At 39.6% G+C, this 25183-nt stretch overlaps 1 protein-coding gene across 13 annotated transcripts in view; it reads right to left on the minus strand.

Annotated features, from left to right (window-relative positions):
- SLC12A6 (solute carrier family 12 member 6) overlaps positions 1 to 25183 on the minus strand; it is a 103268-nt gene that overhangs the window by 71363 nt on the left and 6722 nt on the right. For 3 of the 13 annotated variants that reach the window (XM_077939072.1, XM_077939067.1, XM_077939069.1), the window contains exons 1-2: positions 10677 to 10735; positions 10490 to 10583 (exon numbers count right to left, since the gene is read on the minus strand). The exons of 5 other annotated variants lie outside the window; for them this stretch is intronic. Coding sequence is in view for 1 of the 8 variants with exons in the window: in XM_002804705.4 (XP_002804751.1) it covers positions 10490 to 10607 (118 nt within the window). In the remaining 7 variants the exon portion in view is untranslated. Of the gene's footprint in view, positions 1 to 10489; positions 10977 to 25183 lie in introns of those variants that run through there. 5 more of the 13 variants (XM_077939062.1, XM_002804705.4, XM_077939065.1 and 2 more) reach the window with 5 other exon arrangements.

The following is a 25183-nucleotide window of genomic DNA, read 5'->3' on the forward strand; positions in this document are numbered from 1 at the left end:
GTTCATTATAAATTACCCAGTCTGTGGTATTCTGTTATAGCAGCATGAAACACACTAAGACAATATCATATAATTCGCTCATTTAAAGTGTTCATTTAATATAGTCACACTGTTGTGTGGCTGTCACCACAATCTAATTTTACATTTTGGTCTCCCCACTAAAAGAAACCCTCTACCCATCAGCAGGCAATCCCCATCTCACTCTCCCCCAACCCTATCCAGACCAAACGACCATTAATCTAACTTCTGTCTCTGTAAGTTTACCTATTCTGGACATTTCCTATAAATGGAATCATACAACATGTGTGTTTTTTTTGTAACTAGATTCCTTAACTTGCATTTTCAAGCTTCATACATGTTATAGCAGGAATCAGTACTTTGTTTTTATTGCCAAATAATATTCCATTATATGGCTATATTATGTTTTATCTATTCATTCGACAGCAGGAGGACATTTGGGCTGTTACTTCATTAGCTATTGTGTAGAATGCTGCTATGAACATTCCTGTAAAAGTGTTTGTGTGAAAATATACTTAATTACTGAGACATACGGTATTTCTATGTTTAACTTTTTAAGAAACTGTCAAATTGTTTTCCAAAGTAGTTGTACCATTTTACATTGTCACTAGTAGGGGATGAGAGTTTCAATACTTCACATCCTTTCCAACACTTGATGTTTGTCTTTTTGATTATAGCCATCCCAGTGAGTGTGAAAAAATTGTATCTCATTTTGGTTTTGATGTACATTTCTTTAATGACTAATGATGTTGAGCATCTTTTCATGTGCATATTGGTGCTTTTTCCTCTCCTCGCCTTAATTGGAAAGCTGTTACTTCCTTTTTTTTTTTGAGATGGAGTTTCGCACTTGTTGCCAGCAATCTCGGCTCACCGCAACCTCCGCCTCCCCGGTTCAAGCGATTCTCCTGCCTTGGCCTCCCTAGTAGCTGGGATTACAGACGCCCACCACCACACCCGGCTAATTTTTTACTTTTAGTAGAGATGGGGTTTCTCCATGTTGGTCAGGCTGGTCTCGAACTCCCGACCTCAAGTGATCCACTCGCCTCAGCCTCTTAAAAAGTGCTGGGATTACAGGCATGAGCCACCGCGCCCGGCTTGTTACTTCCTTTTGTTCCCACAGTTTTGAGGTTCTGCCCTGACTTACTTATCATATTGTAAATATTATTTTTCTCTGAACTATGCATCCTTTGGTTAAAAACCATACTTAGTATTTACATAATACATTCCCAAAGAGTCTGTCATTTCCCATTATTTCTGTCCCTTTCATCTTGTGATCTCTGTTCTAGGTCACTTGTTATTTGGCCAAAATCCCTTCTTGAATTTTCTCAGAGGAGTGAAGTGGGTATTATATTCCTGAAATTTTTGTACAGTTGTATCATGTTTCCCCCTCACAGGGGAGAAGTATCTTCAAGGGAAATACTTAGCCAAAGCAAGAAATTCTAGATTCTTTAAATTTACCAGCTTATAATCAATTTGTTAACCTATGCCGTATGTCTAAATCCAGCCCGAAATTTAAAAATCTTTTGAATATTTTATAATACACTAAAGTTATACTTAATATATTTTTATATTCCTAAATATTGCTTTGACTATAGAATTTAAAAATTAATCAATATGCATATTTTATAGAAATTTTTATCTTTATAGAATTAAATCAGTTGAAATCTGGTATATCTCTCGTGGGGCAAAAGTAGCAGACAGTTCACAGAGGGTTGGTACACTAAGCTAGAAAAATTTTGGAAGTGAGAGATCTAAAAAGCCAGTGATAACAGCATTCAAATAGGAAATTAAAGTGTCTGAGATTGGAATATGAGAAGAAGGGTCACAATCTAAACAAAGTTTTAAGATGTAAAAATATGAAAGGAATCAAATTTGTATTCTTACATTAAGGTCTTAGATACAGTAAAAAGAATCGTGAAGATATTTCAGAGAGGTATTAGTATTTCTGGCAATGGTTGGATACAGAGGGTTGGGGAAGGAGGCAGGAAAACATGCCTCACAGAGCCAACTTTAAAAAAGGATAAATTTTGACCCTGAGATTTTAAAGCATGCAGACCTAAATTTCTGTTAGTTAGACTGGTAAAAGCCTCCTGTGAATTGTTAAAAGGACTAGAGGATAAAAGGCTTTTCAATTGTCACTATAGAAAAGATTTTTATTGACACAGAGAAGTTCTGTAGTTGTCTATTTCAATCTATTTTAATGTTAGTGAATAAAAGGAGATAATTTTTTTTTTTTTGAGACAGGGTCTCAGTTTGTTGCCCAGGATAGAGTGCAGTGTCATGATTATGGATTACTGCAGCCTCCAACTCCTGGGTTCAAGCAGTCCTCCCATCTCAGCCTTCCGTGTAGCTGTGACTACAGGCACACACCACCACGCCCAGCTAATGTGTGTGTGTGTGTGTGTGTGTGTGTGTGTGTGTGTTTTCAGTCGAGACAGGGTTTTGCCATGTTGTCCAGGCTGGTGTTGAACTCCTGGGCTCAAGTGATCTGCCTACCCTGGCCACCCACAGTGCTGGCATTACAGGTAGGAGTCACCAAGCCCAGCCAAATCACCTTTTTTAGAACATAAGCTTTCATGGGTAACAATTATTTAGTTAATAGTCTAACATCCTGTGGATTTAGTAGAAATGTGTCTCATAGTTTGCTCTCCTACCATTTGTATCACTTGTGAGTTACTATTTGGAGATGCTCTTCAATACCAGTATAGGTTCCTCTCTCTACTGTTCTATAGGTCCATTTCTAAAAATGTCCTTAGAACCTTATTTTAAAGGAGGGAAAATCTTCCAAACTGCAATCTGTGTCCAGTGAAGGCAAGTTCATCCATTCAAATTTGCCTAATCCACAGGCAATATAAGATATGAGGAGCAGGGGAGAAAATCTCGAACAATTATTTCACAAAAATACTAACCATATTTATTTTTATTTTTATTTTTTTTATTTTTTTTTGAGACGGAGTCTCGCTCTGTCGCCCAGGCTGGAGTGCAGTGGCCGGATCTCAGCTCACTGCAAGCTCCGCCCCCCGGGTTCACACCATTCTCCTGCCTCAGCCTCCCGAGTAGCTGGGACTACAGGCGCCCGCCACCTCGCCCGGCTAGTTTTTTGTATTTTTAGTAGAGATGGGGTTTCACCGTGTTAGCCAGGATGGTCTCGATCTCCTGACCTCGTGATCCACCCACCTCGGCCTCCCAAAGTGCTGGGATTACAGGCTTGAGCCACCGCGCCCGGCCTATTTTTATTTTTTAATACATGTATTTTCAGGCTAGCCAAAAAGTGAAGCAGTGGGAATATTTAAATACATGAATGAATGGAACATTCATATCTGATTAAGTAAATGTAATAATCAGTAAAACTTTGTTATATTGGTCCTATTTTTAAAAATCAGTTTTGATAATGCTCACATCAAAATCTATGGCTCAGACACATTAAAACATCAAGTAACCTCCTCTTATTAGTAAAAAGCTAGGATTTGGCATCATGGTATAGTGGGGAGCACGGAGAATTCAGAAGTTGAACATTGGCTCTGCTACTCACCATGTGGCGTGAGGCAAGTCACTTATTCACCAGCCTCAGATTATCACTAAAAAGGCAATAACCACCCACTATCCCACAGAGTGGGGAGAGGATGAAATTAATAACACTTCCATAAATGGCCTCAATCTACCTCTCTCCCTCATCTCTTATCTCTTTACCAGATGCCCAATGTGCTAACTACCCTAAACTTTTATTTCCCATGCGCTATACCCTGCTCTCATTCCTTTGTATTGTTCCTTTTGTTTATCATTGCCTTAAACCTTCCTGCAAGAATTGTGTCCCTTCCTCTGAGATACCTGTCCAGGGCTCCGTCCATTATCTGTTATCCAAATCTGTTTCTTTTTCTTATTAAACCACTAAAGGTAGTTCTTACTTTTGAGTGCTGTCACATATGTATTAAGTGCTTTACAGATGGTACATAATCCCATGTAATCCTCACAACCACCCTGTAAAGCAGGTACTGTTATTCTCTGTTATATCAGTGAAGGAAAGTAGGCTTTGAGAAGTTAAACAGCTTGGCGAAAGTCACTCAATAATTAATAACAAATTATCACTACTAATAATTAGTAATAATTAGTAGGACTGGGATTTAAAGTGAAGTCTCTGACTCTCATTCTGCTGCCTTTGGTGGGGATCCTCCTGTACATCTTATACTTCTGTAGCCTTAGGAAAAAGGTAAGTACAATACCTGACATATTTACACTGAACATGTGTTTGATGAATAAAAAAGGCACGGAGCATGTCTTATTCACTGAGTTGCTTATTACATGCCAGATATTTACCTTAGGACCTGGAGATACGAAAATCATCTGACAAGGTCCTCAAGGAGCTTATAATCAGTGTACCAGGGGAGAGAATCAAGTAAACAGATTATTATAATACAGTGTGTGGTTAAGTACTGTTTCTGTGCACAGGCTGCTGAGAAAACAGAATGGGTAGGAAGAAAACAGTCAAGAAAGATGTAAGGAAAGTCTGAGTTTCTCTTTTCCCTTGGAAACCCAAATTAAGCAGGGTTGTAATATACAGGCATACCTTGTTTTATTGTGCTGTGCTTTATGGTGCTTCACAGATACTTTGGGGGTTTTTGTTTGTTTACAAATTCAAAGTCTGGGGCAACCCTATGTCAAGCAAGTCTTTTTAGTGCTGTTTTCCCAAAACCATGTACTCACTTCATGTCTGTCACAATTTTGGTAATTCTTGCAATATTTTTAACTTTTTCATCATTACTATACTTGTTTATGATGATCTGTGCTATTGAAATTGCTGTTACTATTGAAATTGTTTTGGGGTACCATGAACTGCACCCACAGAAGACTTAATCCATAAAAGTGGTGTGTGTTCTGACCACTCCACCAACCAGCTGCTTCCTTGTCTCTCTCCCTCGCCTCCGGCCTCCCTATTCACTGAAACACAACAATGTTGAAATTAGGCCAGTTAATAACCCCACAATGGCCTCTAAGTTTTCAGGAGAAAAGATGTTGGACATCTCTCACTTTCAATCAAAAGCTTGAAATGATTAAGCTCAGTGAGAAAGGTAAGTTAAAAGCCTCCAGGCCAAAAGCTAGGTCTCTTGCACCAAACAGCAAGTTGTGAATGCAAAGGAAAAGTTCTTGAAGGAAATTAAAAGTACTTTTCCAGTGAACACATAAATGATAAGAAAGCTAAACAACCTTATTGCTGATACAGAGAAGGGTTTAGTGGTCTGGATAGAAGATCAAACCAGCCACAACATTCCTATAAGCAAAAACCTAATCCAGACCAAGACCCAAGATGCCTCCTGGTCTTCAATTCTAGGAAGGCCAAGAGAATTGATCAGAGTGCAAAGTAAGTCTGAAGCTAACAGAAGTTGGTTCATGAGGTTTAAGGAAAGAGGCCATCTCCAAAACGTAAAAATGCAAGGGAAAGCAGCAAGTGCTTTTACAGAAGCTACAGCAAGTTATCCAGAAGACTGAGCTACGCTCAATGATGAAGGTGGCTTCACTAAACAACAAATTTTCACAGGAGAGGAAGCAGTCTTAGGTTGGAAGAAGTTACCACCTAGGACTTTCATAGCTAGAAAGGACAAGATGATGCCTTGCTTCAAAGGACAGGTTGCCTCTCTTGTTAGGGGCTAAGGCAGCTGGTGACTCTACATTGAAGCCAATGCTCATTTACTGTTCTGAAAATCCTAAGACCCTTAAGAACTATACAAGTCAGGTGTAATGGTGCACATCTGCAGTCTCAGCTACTAGGAGGCTGAGTTGGGACAATCACTTGAGCACAAGCATTCAAGGCTGGCTGGGCAACATAGTGAGACTCCTGTCTCTTAAAAACAAAACAAACAAACAAACAAAAAAAGGATTATGCTAAATCTACTCTGCTTATGCTCAGTGGAACAAAGCCTGGATAACAGCTAATCTGTTTACGGCATGGTTTACTGATTTTTTTTTTTTTTTTTTGAGATGTAGTCTTGCTCTGTTGCCCAGGCTGGAGTGCAGTGGCCCAATCTCAGCTCACTGCAACCTCCGCCTCCTGGGTTCAAGCGATTCTCCTGTCTCAGCCTCACAAGTACCTGGGATTATAGGCATGTGCCACCACGTCCAGTTCATTTTTGTATTTTTAGTAGAGACAGGGTTTCGTTATGTTGGCCAAGCTGGTCTCGAATTCCTGAACTCAGGTGATCCACCCACATTGGCCTCCCGAAGTGCTGGGATTACAGGTGTGAGCCACTGCGCCCAGCCAGTTTACTGAAAATTTTAAGCCCACTGCTGAGACTACTGCTAAGCCTTGCTCAGGAAAAAAAGATTTCTTTCAAAATGTTACTGCTCTTGGACAATGCACTGGTCACTCAAGAGCTCTGACAGAGATGTACAGAGATCAATGTTGTTTTCATGCCTGCCAGCATAACATCAACAACAGCATCTTTGATCCATCTGCAGCTTATGGATCAAGCAATTATTTCAACTTCCGACTTACTTATGAATTACATTTTCTAAGGCTGTAGCTGCCATAGATAGTGATTCCTCGGATGGATCTGGGCAAAGTACAGTGAATATGATTCACCATCCTAGATCGCATTAAGAACATTTGTGACTCATGGGAAAAAGTAAAAATATCAACATTAGGCTGGTGAGTGCAATGGTGTTTACAACTAACTGATCACAACCAGTTATAGATTTGTTTGCTCCTTCTCTCACTCCTACTCCTTCACTTGACCAGCCTTAAAAAAAAAAAAAAAAAAAAAAAAATTCAACATTAACATTGGGAAGCAGACCCTAGCCCTCATGGATGACTTTCAGGGGTTTGAGACTTGAGTGGAAGGAATAATGCAGATGTGGTGGAAATAGCAAGAGAACTAGAATTAGAAGTGGAGCCTGAAGATGTGACTGAATTGCTGCAATTTCATGATAAAACTTGAATGGATAAGGAGTTGCTTCTTATGGTTGAGCAAAGAAAGTAGTTTCTTGACATGAAATCTGCTGATGAAGATGCTGTGAACACTGGCGAAATGACAACAAAGGATTTTAGAATATTCCATAAACTAAGCAGCAAGGTTTATAATGATTGACTCCAATTTTGAAAGAAGTTCTGCGGGTAATGTGCTATCAAACAACATTGCATGCTACAGAGAAATCTTTCATAAAAGGAAGAGTCAATTCATGCAGTTGTTCTATTTCAAGAAATTGCCACAGTTACCACAACCTTCAGCAACCCACCCTGCAGCAGCCATCAACACTGAGCCAACACTCTCCACCTCCACCAGTAAAAAGATTATCACTCGCTGAAGGCTCAGATGATCATTGGCATTTTTTGGTAATAAAGCATTTTTTAGAGCCAGGAATGGTAGTACATGCCTGTAGTCCAAGCTACTCAGGAAGCTGAGGCAGGAGGGGAGGACCACTTGAGCCCAAGAGTTTGAGTCCAGCCTGAGTAATACAGCAAAACCCGTCTTTAAAAAAATAAAAAAATAATAATTTTTAAATTAAGGTATGTACATTGTTTTTTAAAGACACAATGCTACTGCACACTTAACAGACTACAGTATAGTATAAATATCATTTTTATATGGAGTGGGAAGTCAAAAATTCATGTGACGGCCAGGTGCAGTGGCTCACACCTGTAATCCCAGCACTTTGGGAGACAGAGATGGGTGCATCAAAAAGTCAGGAGACCATCCTGGCTAACACAGTGAAACCCCATCTCTGCTAAAAATACAAAAAAATTAGCCAGGCATGGTGGCATGTCCCTGTAGTCCCAGCTACTTGGGAGGCTGAGGCAGGAGAATCGCTTGAACCTGGGAGGCAGAGGTTGCGGTGAGCGGACATCACGCCACTGTACTCCAGCCTAGCAACAGAGTGAGACACCATCTCAAATTAAAAAAAAAAAAAAAATTCATGTGACTCATTTTATTGCAGTGGTAACTGAGCCCACAATATTTCCAAAGTATACCTTTTCAAAAAATTAGATTATCTATATTCACACTTCATTTTATCTCAAATTCTTCATCTGTCCCGTTCAAATAAATCTCATATTTTAAAAACAAATTTTAAAGGATGATTTACTTTCTAAACATGTTCAGTTTATACGACACTACATATTTTTCTCTCCATACAAATTTAGAAGAAAAAATAATGAAAAAGGCTACTGGTTATATAACTGGCCAGTGTTGGAAGTGCTTGTGAAAAAAACCATGATCAGTTTTTAAAAAATTGTTTTTTTTTTTACACTTAGGAGAAGGGGATAAAACTCACTGCATGAAAAGCAACCGCTCCAAAAAATCATGTATCTTCAAAAACATTTTATTCCTAGGTTTAAAAAAACAAGCAACTTTTAGATTGTTCTCACATTTCCCTCCTTCCTACCCTTGAATTTAACCTTATAATAAAGGCAAGTGCAATTTAGATAATATATTACCAGTAGTTGTTAACTTGCTAAGCAATAGTTTACTCAAGTAGGCATTTTCTGGGCTGTTATGGAAAATGCCAAAGTAAAAATGCTTATTAAATTCAATTTAGATCATATCTGTCTCTTCTTCCTTGTTAAAAGCAATTACTATGGAAGAAAATAAATTAAGCCTAATAATGTCACTCATTACAAAGTTGGGTACTATCAAATTTTTATGGCTTTTATAGGTAGTTGCTAACAGATTGAATGATTTTAACACTTTCTTATAATCTGAAGAAAGCAAATTTCTGCAAACATAATGGGACTAGTAAAGATGAAATAATTAAAGACAGTAGAAGTGGTGGAGAAAGGAAATTTAAAAAACAAATGAAATGAGGTACAGATGGACTTCGCTTGTAACTTATGAAATTAATGAAGACAACAGCAAAGACAAAAGCCTAAACGGATTAATATCTAAGGAGGGAAAACATAAGCAACAAAGAAAGTGCAGCTTCAAATACACGTAAGCCTTACTATCACATTTGGGATTAAGTAAAAAATAAGTAAATAAATAAACATGCACAGGCCTCAGAGAGAACCTAATTGAGCTGAAGTGGAGCTGTAGCGAATCACATTCAAGGTCAAAGTAGATTAAACTTGCCTTCCACTTTCCATCATCCTATTCAGCGAAATGAAAACAACTTTGGGGAAAAAGAGTTTACATAAATTTTTTTTTCTGATATTCCCCTAATAAATTCTCTCACTAGAAGGAAAAAACAAAAGGAACATTTTCCTTAACAGTTTGTATCTTCAAATAAGATTCATAAAAATTCTCGAATGGTTTTAAGAAAAAATAACCAACCGCTGTTTACACCACGAACTGCAATGTGTTACATGCTATAAAGGAAAGTGAAAATAATAGAATCACAGGATTAAAAGTAATTTTGAGGCTGGATGCAGTGGCTCACATCTGTAATCGCAGCACTTTGGGAGGCCGAAGCGAGGGATCACTTGAGGTCAGGAGTTTGAGACCAGCCTGGCCAAAATGGTGAAACCTTGTCTCTACTAAAAATACAAAAATTAGCTGGGCGTGGTGGCAGGCACCTGTAATCCCAGCTACTTGGGAGGCTGAGGCAAAATAATCGCTTGAACCTGAGAGGCAGAGGTTGCAGTAAGCCGAGATCACCCCACTGCACTCCAGCCTGGGTGACAGAGCAAGACTCCATCTCCAAAAACATAAAAGTAATTTTGAGAGCTTATTCCCTTATCCTTAATTCATATAACCAAAGAAGCTGCTCACAATTTACAGACTTGAAAAATAAGGGCCTTCAAATTACAACTGTATTTAATACTGTAATATTAACAAAGATTTAATTGCTTGTTTAAAAATTCAAAACCACAATTCCCCTAGCAAGTGTGAACTGTTACCATTTAAAGAAAGTATCAGGGATAATCACATTCATGAAATACTTTTTTTAACCTGATGCTATGCTAGTCACCACAACGACCATCGATTGTACTTTTGTTCTGCCATTAATAAATTCTTAGACCATTCACTACTGAATTACTGTTTAAGCTGGCAAACTGAGGTAAAATACTGAACAACCTGAGAAGTCACAAGTACAGTCAAAGTCCACGGTACAAAACTACTGAACCATACTCCCTCTTTATATAATATTATATAAACTGCTAAGTTTAAATGTCATCCACTCGTTGGGTTAAAAGTCTTCTCCAGATACAATCTAAACTGTGAGGAAAAAGTGAATTCTAAATTCCACATAAATTGACTTCTACTGTGCCTTTCTTTTTGCTTGAAAACTCTTCAAACATTGCCACTGATTCGGTTTCACCTGTTGGTAATGAACACAGAACTCATTGTGGGTAAAAACAAACCAGTGTGTGAGAAAAGTAAGAGAAGTTATCAGATATACAGGGGAGTGAAACAAGTAACTGAAAAACACCTCAACCACAACACTTCCCTCTCTCCTAAAGAAGGCATTTTGAATTTCGATATTCTAGTTACCTCTTTCATGAAAAATTTTATAGGTTCCAAAAGCTCCCAAGTTGCGTACTCACCTGGTTCATCTGAGTCCTGAATCCGGGCTTTTATGTCTGCTAAACTAGGCTCTTGAGAGATGGAAGCCGCTGCCCCCTCCTCTGGGTCCTCTACCTTAGTCACAGTAAAATGTGGCATTGTTATAGTTAGGTAATACTTTGCTCTTTCTGTATTTAAACTTCCTTCCAATTAGTTTTCCCTGCCTACCTCTTCCTTGCTGTCCTTTCAGACTGTGATTCCTGCCCATAGGAGACAGCGGCTGGGATTCGGGAAGTACTTTAAGCTCACGTGACCTACAGCCCTGAGGGAGTGGAGCGCTTGAAGACACGCCTTCCACAGTGTTTATCATTCACTTAAAAGGATTAAGCACTCCACCCTCGCTTATTGTTATTAACCTGAAGAACCCCAAGAACAGTTTAGCCTGCTTTCCCAAAGCTGCCGAAACCTGGAGACTGGACAGAATTCATAGTGAACTACTGTCCACCGCTTGCTCCTCTATTTCCTTCACTGAAGTTGTCATCCTTATCTGCACGTCATGATCTCAACCTCTGCCCTCATATTTCACACAAGAAAGATTAGGGAACAGTTCACTTTTTTTTTTTTTTTCCTTTTTGCGACAGGGTCTCGTTCTATTGCCCAGCCTGGAGTGCAATGGCGCCATCTCAGCTCACTGCAACCTTCGCCTCCCGGGTTCAAGCGGTTCTCCTGCATCAGCCTCCCAAGTAGCTGGGACTACAGACATGCGCCACCACTCCCGGCTAATTTTTTTTTTTTTTTTTTTTTTTTTTAGTAGAGACGGGGGTCTTACCATGTTGGTCAGGTTGGTCTCAAACTCCTGACCTCAAATGATCCGCCCACCTCGGTCTCCCACAGAGCTGGATAAACAGGCATGAGCCACTGTGCAGGCCAGGAACGGTTCATTTTATACTGTCCTCTTTAAAGAAAGGCTGGCACTACATCAACCTAGAATATGAAAGATACGGCTGTGCGCGGTGGCTCACGCTTGTAATCCTAACACTTTGGGAGGCCAAGGTGGGCGGATCATCTGAGGTCAGGAGTTCAAGACTGGCCTGGCCAACATGGGAAACCCCATCTCTACTAAAAATACAAAAAGTAGCTGGGCGTGGCAGCGCATGCCTGCAGTCCCAGCTGCTCAGGAGGCTGAGGCAGGAGAACCCCTTGAATCCAGGAGGCAGAGACTGCAGTGAGCCGAGATTGTGCCACTGCACTCCAGCCTAGGCAATAGAGCGAGACTGTCTAAAAAAAAAAAGAAAGAAAAAAAATACATATATATATGTTTAAAGAGTTCAGAACTTTTGTATTGTACAGAGTGGTTGTTTCAAAGAAAATAAAAAAAGTCCCAGAAAATCCCTTTAAGTGGTGTATAGTTCCTTTAGCATATACTTAAATATTTAATTCTTGATATATTTTATCAGACAACTGTATCAAGTTCTCAACTGACAACTTTAGAGTATGAGGTTCTACCTCTGTACTTAGTAGGGCAGTTCAGTAAATTGAACCCTGTGTAATGTCCATATTGATGATGTAGTACAAGGCCTCTGTTGTTGGCAATGCCTTCCATCTGACAAGTAAGGTTGTGCTAAATTTAACTGAAGCAATGATGCTTTGAATTCTTATTCATTCAGTTATATACCACTTCTTGCAGCACTATTCACAACAGCCAAAATATGGAATCAACTTAAGTGCCCATCAACACATGAGTATGTAAAGAAAACGTGGAATATATGGAATATATACACAACAGAATACTATTCAGCCATAAAAATGAAATCATGTCACTTGCGGCAACAATGGATGGAACTGGAAGTCATTATGTTAAGTGAAATAAGCCAAGCATAGAGAGACAAATATCACATTTTCACTCATACATAGGAGCTAAAAATGTGGATCTCATGAAGATAGAAAGTAGAATGGTTGTTACCAGAGGCCAGAAGTGTAGGGGGAAGGGAGGATTAAAGAGAAAAAAAGAAGGTAAATATAAAAGCACAATCACGTTGATAATTGATTTAAGCTAGCAAGAATACTGGCCTTGTTTTGGAATAAACATTTTTTTTTTAAAGGAAGAGACAAGCCAGGCGAGGTGTCTCACACCTGTAATCCCAGCAGTTTGGGAGGCTGAGGCGGGCGGATTACGAGGTGAGGAGATCGAGACCATCCTGGCTAACACGGTGAAAGCCCGTCTCTACTAACAATACAAAGGGCTAATATCCAGAACCTACAAAGAACTCAAACAAATTTACAAGAAAAAAACAAACAACCCCATCAAAAAGTGGGCAAAGGATATGAACAGACATTTCTCAAAAGAAGACATTCATACAGCCAACAGACACATGAAAAAATGCTCATCATCACTGGCCATCAGAGAAATGCAAATCAAAACCACAATGAGATACCATCTCACACCAGTTAGAATGGCGATCATTAAAAAGTCAGGAAACAACAGGTGCTGGAGAGGATGTGGAGAAATAGGAACACTTTTACACTGTTGGTGGGATTGTAAACTGGTTCAACCATGATGGAAAACAGTATGGCAATTCCTCAAGGATCTAGAACTAGATGTACCATATGACCCAGCCATCCCATTACTGGGTATATACCCAAAGGATTATAAATCATGCTGCTATAAAGACACATGCACACGTATGTTTATTGCGGCACTATTCACAATAGCAAAGACTTGGAATCAACCCAAATGTCCATCAGTGACAGACTGGATTAAGAAAATGTGGCACATATACACCATGGAATACTATGCAGCCATAAAAAAGGATGAGTTTGTGTCCTTTGTAGGGACATGGATGCAGCTGGAAACCATCATTCTTAGCAAACTATCACAAGAACAGAAAACCAAACACCGCATGTTCTCACTCATAGGTGGGAACTGAACAATGAGATCACTTGGACTCGGGAAGGGGAACATCACACACCGGGGCCTATCATGGGGAGGGGGGAGCGGGGAGGGATTGCATTGGGAGTTATACCTGATGTAAATGACGAGTTGATGGGTACTGACGAGTTGATGGGTGCAGCACACCAACATGGCACAAGTAGACATATGTAACAAACCTGCACGTTATGCACATGTACCCTAGAACTTAAAGTATAATAATAATAATAAAAAAAAAAAAAAAAAAAAACTTAGCCGGGCATGGTGGCGGGCGCCTGTAGTCCCAGCTACTCAGGAGGCTGAGACAGGAGAATGGCGTGAACCTGGGAGGTGGAGTTTGCAGTGAGCCGAGACTGCGCCACTGCACTCCAGCCTGGGCGACCGACCGAGAGTCTGTCTCAAAAAAAAAATTAAATAAATAAAATAAAATAAAGGAAAAGAAAACCCTACAAATATATACCACTTCTAAAAGAGAAGGAAATCAATGAAGATCTAGTTTGTACTCTGCATTGCACTAGAAATTTTACATCACGATCTCATTTAATCAGCCCAAAAACAGAAACATTAGGCTAAGAAACTTGCCCAAAGTCACCACTGTAAATGGTGAAACTCAACTTTAAAACCTCTAATGCCCTGAGCTAGGCAACATAGAGTACGTTTCAAAGAAAGAAAAGTCATAAACACTCACCTAAATTTTATTTCATTGGCTCCTAATAGCACTGGTTTGGCTGCACAGGTTCTCTCCTACGGTGAACTATATATAAAAGTGCAGGGGCATAGAAAATTGAAGGCAAAGTTAAAGTAGTACAGAAAAAGCTGAGAGAAAATTAGTAAAGCTGAGGTGTGTGATGTGCATGGACAGTGATTAAAGAAGGTGGGATGTGAGAAATAGCTATTTAAAGTACAATACACTATCACAATGAGGTATCACTACACACTCAACAAGATGGCTAAAATTCATAAGACTAAAAACACCAAATTTGGCAAGACTGTGGAACAAAAAGAACTTTCACACACTGTTGTTGGGGGTATAAATTAGTACAACCACTATGGAAAAGGGTCTGACACTTTCCCCTATAATCTGGCAATTCCACTCATAGGTATTTACCCTTAAAAATGAAAATATATTCCCACAAAAGGACTTGTACAAAAATGTTCACAACAGTTTATTCATAATATCCAAAAAACTGGAAACATCTTAGGTACACATTCACAAGAGAATGGATAAAGTGTAATACAGTCATACAAAGGATTACTATTCAGCAATAAAAAGGAATAAACTATTGATATGTTCAACGACATAGATGAATCTCAAAAACCTTATGGCTAGGTGAAAGACACTTTAAACAGAAGAGTACATAATATGTGAATCCACTTTCATAAGGTTTTAGAACAGACAAAACTACCTATGATGCAGAAAAAGCAGGACAATGGTTGGATTTGGAAGAATGGAGATACAGATTAAATGGGACTGGGTCTGAAAGAACTTCCTAGAGTGATGGTAACATTCTACATATTGATGGGGTTTAGGATTCCACAGGTGCATGCATTTGTCAAAACTCAGCCAATGTTCACTTAAAACTTCTGCCTTTGCTGGGCTTGGTGGCTCACGCCTGTAATCCTAGCACTTTGGGAAGCGGAGGTGGACAGATCACCAGAGGTCAGGAGTTCGAGACCAGCCTAACCAACATGGAGAAACCCTGTCTCTACTAAAAATACAAAATTAGCCGGGTGTGGTGACGCATGCCTATAATCCCAACTACTGGGGAGGCTAAGCAAGAGAATCATTTGAACCTGGGAGGCGAAGGCTGCGGTGAGCCGAGATCATTGCACTCCAGTCTGGGCAACAAGAGTGAAACTCTGTCTCAAAAAAAAAAAAAAAAAAAAAAAAACTTGTGCCTTCACTGTATGAAGTTTACTTCAAAAGAAAAAAGCTGCAGTTACTGAATTCTAATTCATAATTATGAATTATAAGTTCTAATTCATAATACATTGTGAAGTATTTGTGGGAGGTGAACTGATTCTGCAATTTACCTTAAAATGCATACAATAGGATATATGGACACTTATGTAAAAAGACAAATATAATAAAATGTTAATGATAGAATCTGGGTAGTGGGTGTATGGGTGTTCACTATAAGTCTTTCGACTTCCTGTATGCTTGAAATTTTTCATAATAGGCTGGGCGTGGTGGCTCACGCCTGTAATCCCTGCACTTTGGGAGGCCAAGGCAGGCAGATTATTTGAGATCAGGAGTTTGAGACTAGCCTGGCCAACATGGTGAAAACCCGTCTCCACTAAAAACACAAAAATTAGCCGGGCATGATGGTGGGCGCCTATAATCCCAACTACTTGGGAGGCTGAGGTAGGAGAATTGCTTGAACCCGGGCTGGTGGAAGTTGCAATGTGCTGAGATTGCATCACTGCACTCCAGCCTGGGCGACAGAGTGAAACTCTGTCAAAAAAAAAAAAAAAAAGAGAGAAAGAAAAAAGAAAATTTTCATAATAAAATGTTGAAAAAATACAATGGACACCATTATGAAAATGAATAGGCAAGTCACATACTGGGAGAAAATATTCACAAAACATATACTTGACAAAGGAGATCTGTATCTAGAAGATATAAAAATTCCCTACACATCAATAATATGAAGACAAATAAAATGGGCAATAGATTTAAACAACTGACAAAGGAAGATACGGAAACCACTAAAAACCGTGGAAAAAGTGCTCATCCCTGGCCATCAGGGAAATGCAAATTAAAATGACAATTTAAAACAAGGGTTCCCAACCCCTGGGCATGGACTGGTACTGGTCCCTGGCCTGTTAGGAACCGAGCCGCACAGCAGGAGGTGAGAGGCAGGCAAGCATTACTGCCTGAGCGCCGCCTCCTGTCAGATCAGCGGCAGCATTAGATTCTCATAGGAGTGCCAACCCTATCGTGAACTGCACATGCGAGGGATCTAAGCTATGTGCTCCTTATGAGAATCTAATGCCTGATGACCTGAGGTGGAACAGTTTCATGCCAAAACCATGCCTGTCCCCCACCTTACTCTGTGGAAAAATTGTCTTCCATGAAACCAGTCTCTGATGCCAAAAAGGTTGGGGACTGCTGATTTAAAAGACTGTTGGCATCCAGGCATGGTGGCTCAGGCCCGTAATCCCAGCACTTTTAAGGGCCAAAGTGGAAGGACTGCTTGAGCTCAGGAGTTTGAGGCCAGCCTGGGCAACATGGTGAAACCCTTTCTCTACCAAAATTCAGAAAAATTTAGCCAGGTGTGCTACTGCATACCTGTAGTCCCCGCTGAGGCAGAAGGATTGCTTGAACCTGGGAGGTTGAGGCTGCAGTGAGCCCTAATTGTGCCACTGCACACCAGCCTAGGTGACGGAGTGAGATCTTGTCTCAAAAAAGAAAAAAAAAAGACTTCTGGTAAAGACGTAGCACAAACATCAGTGGAGAGTGTAAAATGGCACAATCATTTTGGAAAAAGTTCCAGTAGTTTTTTATAAATCAAAAACACATGCCTACCCTAAGAACCAGCAATTCTTGTTCTCAGTATTTTTACCCAAGAGAAATAAAAGCATAAGTCCACAAAAAATTCAAACAAATATGTATATAACAGCTTTATTCATAACAACCCAAGCAGGAAACAGCCCAGGTATCCATCAATAAAATAGCCAACCTGTAGTATATGGCACACGATGAATTATTATTCAACGATAAACAGGAATCATACAGGTATGAAATATTTACATTTTTATACTTTAAAAAAATTATCGTATTTTAAAGTAATAAGGTATAAAGGTAAGGCCAGGGCAAAAGGGGCATTTATAATGGCATTACTCCCATAGAGCTTTACATATTAGGCCAAATCTTATACATATTGTATTTATGTTACTAATTAGTTTCAGTAAAACACATTATTTGTGACTATATTATACCTGCTAAAAAATAGTTAGCATGCCCATTCTTCAGAGGAATGGGTCTATTTTGGGGTAGTATTTTGACATTGCAACTTAATGTGTTACACTAGCATAGCTCAGAATTCATAATAACCAGTATTTTGTTTTATTAAACCCATTTATTAAAAAAAACAATTTAAGTTAGATTTAGTGAAAAGATTGAAACAATTAAGGGAAAGTCAGTGGGAAATTATTTTCAATATAAGGATTCTCTATCAGAGGGCTACTGGTAAGGAAACAGCAGTCTCCATTCCACACTCCGCACCCCTTCGAGTGCGGTATCATTTAGAAGGTTAGGCGAACATGAAAGGATGTGAACCACTGTTTTAGAACACTGCCTTGCAAATTATCTCTGGTAAAGAACTTTTTTTTTCTTTGAATTTCCAATTCATTATGGGCAAATAATTTTGCTAAAAAACAGTAAAAATGAATTACTAGAAAAATAAAATATATACCAAATATAAGCCCCAATTTGTTATTATTTGATTTGACAGACATAAATTTGTTCTATCAAACTGCTATGCAAGTTTCTAAAAACTCAATTTCCGAACTTATCTCCTCACACATAATAAACAGCTCGTGGGCCAGCACTGTCTTGTACTACACTCTAAATAGTTCTGTGTTAGAAAATGCTGTAAACATCTAAAGGAGAATGAGCAGTTCACCACTTACATTTAGGGTTACTACTATAGCTGGAGTCTGAAAGGTACAGTCTCATTCTTAAGTAGAAGATGTACACACATTTTCCTTATTTATCATATTCAGCAAACCCTTTTATCCCTCTGCAACTGAGACAGGAAATGTTAGTGAAAAATATAAAAATGATCACAAATTCTAAATTTTGCCTTACTATGTATAAAATTATTAAAAGAATTGAATGAATCAATTACTTTGGTAAAGACCAACTATCATGGGATGGCAAAGGCTTACAGCTTAAGCCTTTTAAATCTTGACTTGAAACTGTCTATGAAAATGGATTTTAATGAGATGTTATCAGTGGTGAATATATAATGAATTTGGGGGCTAAAACTAAAAATAGAAGAATGAAATGTCATACATCAGAAATGAAACCCTGAGTAACTGAATGACTGTGTTCATAGCTGCCAGCGCTACCTCTTTGGTTGGTGATCTACATATTTATAAATATCTAAAAGACATTATTTTCTGTTGGATTCATCATATTGTAGAGTAAGAAGGGCAAAGAGTTCTCCAAGTTAAAAGCCTCAGGAAAATCTCATGCTTTAACTGAGACTGAAAGGATCATGCATTTACTCAATAATATTTGAGTGCCCACTATGTGCCAAGAAATAGGAATCAAATGGAGAGCAAGACACTGTTCCTGCCCAAGGAGCTCACGGTCTTACCCAATTAACTATAGACTCAAAGGCAATATAAAACTAGGATTACATGTCTAATGCACTATAAGCAAAGAATGAACCTTGAGAACACAACACAACACCACCTGCCCAGTTACTTTTTCAGAGACCTAAAAGTTGTGTCTTCACTAGAGGAAAGAATAGAGTAGGATAGCTGATGGCTAGCTAATTTGATAGCTACTTCAGCCACTTCGGCTGATGATCCAAATACTAAAGCAGGCATTATCAAATGCCTCTGAGTCCTCAGTTTCCACTGTTGCCTCTTTCACAATATCACAACTCTTTATAAAAGGCTGCCACCTTTTTCCTTAGTCTGACGTCAATATAGCCCAGGTATGACAGACAGAACCTAAGAATCACCAACCAAAGAGGTAGCAGTGGCAGCTATGAACACAGACATTGAGTGACTCAGGGTTTCGCTTCTGATCTAAGACATTTCATTCTTCCATTATGAAATGCTTGCTAGGGCCGGGCACGGTGGCTCAAGCCTGTAATCCCAGCACTTTGGGAGGCCGAGACGGGCGGATCACGAGGTCAGGAGATCGAGACCATCCTGGCTAACACGGTGAAACCCCGTCTCTACTAAAAAGAAATACAAAAAACTAGCCGGGCGAGGTGCTGGGCGCCTGTAGTCCCAGCTACTCGGGAGGCTGAGGCAGGAGAATGGCGTATACCCGGGAGGCGGAGCTTGCAGCGAGCTGAGATCCGGCCACTGCACTCCAGCCTGGGCGACAGAGCAAGACTCTGTCTCAAAAAAAAAAATAATAATAAAAATAAAGAAATGCTTGCTAGATTAAAAATGGGCTCCTAGCCGGGCGCGGTGGCTCACGCCTGTAATCCCAGCACTTTGGGAGGCCGAGGCGGGCGGATCACAAGGTCAGGAGATCGAGACCACGGTGAAACCCCGTCTCTACTAAAAATACAAAAAATTAGCCGGGCGCGGTGGCGGGCGCCTGTAGTCCCAGCTACTCAGGAGGCTGAGGCAGGAGAATGGCGTGAACCCGGGAGGCGGAGCTTGCAGTGAGCCGAGATTGCGCCACTGCACTCCAGCCTGGGCGACAGAGCGAGACTCCGTCTCAAAAAAAAAAAAAAAAAAAAAAAAAGGGCTCCTAATCAGCACAAAAAAGTATATAGAAAATAAACCTGACATTAAGCAACATATTGTTGAAACTAAGGACATATTTCTAAAAATGTGAGAAAAGGAAAATGAAAACACAACCCAAAACAAAATGTTTTAGATCTACTGAGACTTGGGTCAAAATCTTCGTTAGCTTTAGGAAAGAAGGATTAATGTAACTAAATCAATAACTGTTGATGTAACTCAGCACTACTACACTGCTCTAGGCACATAATTTGTGTAAAAGACAATGAAATACATTTCCTTATGCCAGATTTCCTTTTAGGAACATAGAATTTAAGTTATTCAGATAATATGTCATTTTATTACTTTTTTTTTTGATACAGGGTCTTGCTCTGTCACCCAGGCTGGAGTGCAGATGCATGATCATGGCTCACTATAGCCTTGACCTCTCGGACTCAAGGAATCCTTCCATCCCAGCCTCCCAAGTAGCTGGGACTACAGGTGCACAGCACCACACCCGGCTTTTTTTTTTTTTTTGTAGAGATGAGGTTTCACTATGTTGCCCAGGCTAGCAATTATGTCTTAATAAATGTTTCAATAGGGCCAACTACTATTAGCTTACCAGAGAATATGCAATGTAATGACAAAAATGCTGGTCTTAGAATTACATGTGCCTGGGTTCAATTCATTATTCTTCAATTTATTATTTGTATGACCTTGGGCAAGTTACTTAACCTTATCAACCTCAGGTTTCTCCTGGATAAGATAAATTTCATCTTAGTACAGAATAAAATGACTTTTTTAAAAATGAAAAAATACCAAAACTGATCATTTTTCAAAAGGGAAAAGAACTGACCTCATCTAATAGGGAAGAACATTTTTCTTTTTCTTTTTTTTTTTTTTGAGACGGAGTCTCGCTGTGTCACCCAGGCTGGAGTGCAGTGGCGCGATCTCGGCTCACTGCAAGCTCCGCCTCCCGGGTTTACTCCATTCTCCTGCCTCAGCCTCCGAGTAGCTGGGACTACAGGCGCCCGCCACCACGCCCGGCTAGTTTTTTGTATTTTTAGTAGAGACGGGGTTTCACCATGTTAGCCAGGATGGTCTCGATCTCCTGACTTCGTGATCCACCCGCCTCGGCCTCCCAAAGTACTGGGATTACAGGCTTGAGCCACCGCGCCCGGCCTAAGGAAGAACATTTTTCTATTCCTATCAATTCTTAAAATTTCATTTGAAATGTACCATGCTGCTGAACCAGAAAAAAATAAACTGAGCATAATCTTTTGCATGCATCTTAGGATGTAAATTAGCCAGCTGTGAAAAAAGACTGTTAACAACAACAACAACTTTAGCCAGGCACAGTGGCTCATGCCTGTAATCCCAGCACTTTGGGAGGCCGAGGTAGGCGGATCACAAGGTCAGGAGTTCGAGACCTAAACATAGTGAAACCCCATCTCTACTAAAAATACAAAAATTAACCGGGCATGGTGGCACATGCCTGTAATCCCAGCTACTCAGGAGGCTGAGGCAGGAGAACTGCTTGAACCTGGGAGGCGGAGGCTGCAGTGAGCCGAGATAGCCCCACTGCACTACAGCCTGGGCAACAGAGCGAGACTCCATCTCAAAAAAAAAAAAAAAAAGAAAAAATTAAATATGGTAAATGCAAATGCTCTCAAAATAGAATAAAGGTAAATTTTGGTTAGATTCTATTTCTCATAGCTCCTCAAAGTGAAAAATGTACATGTGTACATAGAGTTTTTAACTTATTAGTGTTCTCTCTTCTCTTTTTTTTTAAACTAGCAATATGAAAAATAAATAGCTTTACCCCAAAGTAAATGTTGACCTGTCTGGTAAAACGAGAGAAACTCAGGTGCTACTCTGCCAAAAATTAAAGTTGTTTACCAAATGGTAATGACTATAAACAGATGAATGTCATCAATTGAGTTTCTTGCTCAAGTCCACGACAAATATAACGAGCATTAGCAATGCCATAATAAAACTATAAACAAAAACTGCCACTGGTTAATTTAGCTAGAAAACTGGAGACTGAAACCCAGCTCTGAGCTAAGATAACAGGAAATTTTAAAAAGAAAAAAAAAAAAAGACTAAAATTAGAATTAAGACCTGTCATTTCCTAACAATGTGGCTTTTGTTTTCTATTTCTATGGTTTTCAACTACAAAAACTGATATTTTAAGAAGAAAAAACCTTCAGCCCTTACATTTTTTTCAGTTAAGACATCCAAAGGTAACTTCAAAATTTCAGGTTTCACATAGCCCCTCAGACTGACTGACTTACAATACTGATTTGATTCTGAAATCTCATTAAGTATAAATTCCACTTTAACAGTAGCTTAAAAATTCTTCAAAAGTAAAAGGCACCTGACTATCAGAAATGTTAAAATACGGTAATGTACACACCTTAGAGCTGAGCAAATATGGTGATAGTGTTTCCTACTAATCAGGTATTGAACTTCTGCCATTAAGGCAAGGTGCTGTATGCATGTGTATATGGTGTATGTTCTGCAGTTTTGTACTTGTACCTTCAAATGTAATTGTTAAGATTCTTAAAAAGTATACCAGGGCCAGGTGCAGTGCGTCATACCTGTAATCCTAGCAGCTTGGGAAGCCGAGGTGGGCAGATCTCTTGAGCCCAGGAGTTCGAGACCAACCTGAGCAACGTGGCAAAACCCCATCTCTTCCAAAAGCAAATACAAAAATTAGCTGGGCATGGTGGCGCATGCCTGTAGTCCTAGCTACTCGGGAGGCTGAGGTGGGAGGATCGCTTGAGCCCAGGAGTTCAAGACTGCAGCGTACTACAGTTGTGCCTCTGAATAGCCACTGCCTACCCAAGTCCAGCCTGGGTAACAGAGCTAGACCCCGTCTCAAAATATATATATATATATACACTGAAGCACTAATTACAGGGTTTTAACAGAGAATAGCTGCTTGTTTTTCCATATACTTGTAAAACTTATAAAACTTCATTAAAAGAATACATTGGTTTAACATTCACAAAATTGAAATGCTCATAAGTCTACACTATAGCTCTCCAAACTTTCATACCTACTCCTCAGAAATACACATCACCAAAAACTTAAACACATGTAACTTCATTATTCTGAAACATCAAGCTCACCAGCTACAGCTTTGTAGACTGTGCACAAGGGCATTAAGCCAGAAGGGCAAGGGGAAGGGGGTTGAAATCCAGCTTGCCCTTCTCCAGTGAAGCCATGATGGCTCAGGGCACAAAGGGGTGCCCTTTTACAATTTGCACAAAGTTCTTAGTAGTCCAGAAGTATATGTTAGACACAAAGGGCAAAAGAAGCAGCAGCCATAATTCAAAAGCTTACAGCATTATAAGTTGCCTTAAATGTCAGCATTAGAAACATTCCCCTTCTTCTAACAGCTTTAAAATGGGAAAGCACGACTTTCGTAAGGTTCCCAGGTTTGCAGGAGTACCTTCTTTCTTTTGTTTCCTTCCATTCCAGTAAAGATAGTATCAACATTTACGAGAATTTGGAATTTAGAAACATGCCACCGAGAAGAATTTGGGCTCATGATGGAAAGACTTAGTGAGGACATAGAAGAGACCACCAAAGATCAAAGACAAGAAGTTGAGGTAATCACTGTATCAATCACTGATATTTAATCAAATATCTACAGTATTCTAGGACACACTCAATAAAAGAAAATCCTTTAATTGTAATTTAACCTTTTTAAAAATTGGCCCGGCATGGCAGCTCATGCCTGCAATCCTAGCACTTTGAGAGACCCAAGTGGGAGGATCACTTGAGCTCAGAGAGTTCCCAGACAGCTTCAAAGATAAAAGCTAAGAAATAGTAAAATGTACCTTTTACTCTACTTCAACAAATTATAAACAGTTGCTAATCTTGTTTTGTCTCTCTCTCCCCAACTTTTTTGGGGAGGAGTGGGGAAGAAGGAGCTGGAGTACATTTCATTTAACCTGTAAACACTTCAATATATATCTGTATAGATAACAGCTTTACGTTACCACAGTGTCATAAACATCTCTAAGAAAATTAACACTTTCTTAATATTGTTTAATACCATGTACATGTTCAAATTTCCCCCACTTGTCTCAAAAGTATCTTTTTTCATTTGTTTTATGCACATCAGAATCCAAACCAAGTTCACACACTGCATCTGGCTGAAATGGCTCTTTTTATCTGTAACAGCTTTCCCTCTCTTCCCATCACTCCTCCTCCGCCCCATCCCAATTATTTGTTGAAGAATCTAGTTATTCAATAAGACTTTCCATATTCTGGATTTGGCTGATTGCTTCTTGTGGTGTAAAGCAGTATATTATAAAGTTTAATCTGGCTATGGAGTATAGAGAAGAAAGGAAAAACAGTTTAGGTCTACAACCAAAATGTTTTGGACAAGTGATACTGAAAAGCTTTTTTTAAAGAAAAAAAATCTAAGGCCAGGCATGGTGGCTCACACCTGTAATCTCAGCACTTTGTGAGTCTGAGGTGGGCTAACTGCTTGAACGCAGGAGTTCGAGACCAGCCTGGGCAACATGGTAAAACCTCATCTCTACAAAAAAAAAGTTAGCTGGGCATGGCGGTGTGCACCTGTGTTCCCAGCTACTCAACAGGCTGAGGTGGAGGATTGCTTGAGCTCAGAAAGTTGAGGCTGCAGTGAGCTGTGATCACACCACTGTATCCAGCCTGGTTGACAGAATGAGACCCTGTCTCAAAAAACAAAACAAAACAAAACAAAACAAAACAAAAAAAACCACAAAAAACTATCAAGAGGATGCTTTCAGGCAAGCTAAGAAGGTACCAAATCAATGTATTTTAGCTCACTATTAGAATGCCGAGGTAAAACATGGATAGTATTTAATAATTATATAATATAGAAGATATATTTAAGAGAAAGATAATAGTCCAGCCTGGCCAACATAGTGGAACCCCATCTCCACTAAAAATACAAAAATTAGCTGGGTGTGGTGGCGCATGCCTGTAGTCTCAGCTACTGGGGGCTGAGGCAGAAGAATCACTTGAACCCGGGAGGCGGAGGTTGCGGTGAGTGGAGACCATGCCATTGCACTCCAGCCTGGGCGACAGAGTGAGACTCTCTCTCAAAAAAGAAGAATAAAAACAAAACAAAAGAAAGTAATAGTCACCTATGATTGGCAATACAATATAATTCACTTATTTTAGTGTGTGGCTAAGAATGATAATTTTGTTTTTTGTTGGATTTTGTTTCTCAGGGTAGAGGTATTTTTTATTTTTATTTTGATGTATTTATTTGAGACAGAGTCTTGCTCTGTCACCCAGGCTGGAGTGCAACTTCTGCCTCCCAGGTTCTCATGCCTCAGCCACCTCAGTAGCTGAGATTACAAGCAAGCACCACCACACCTGG

Source organism: Macaca mulatta, chromosome 7, assembly GCF_049350105.2.
Source record: "Macaca mulatta isolate MMU2019108-1 chromosome 7, T2T-MMU8v2.0, whole genome shotgun sequence".
NCBI classification, from domain to species: Eukaryota; Metazoa; Chordata; class Mammalia; order Primates; family Cercopithecidae; genus Macaca; species Macaca mulatta.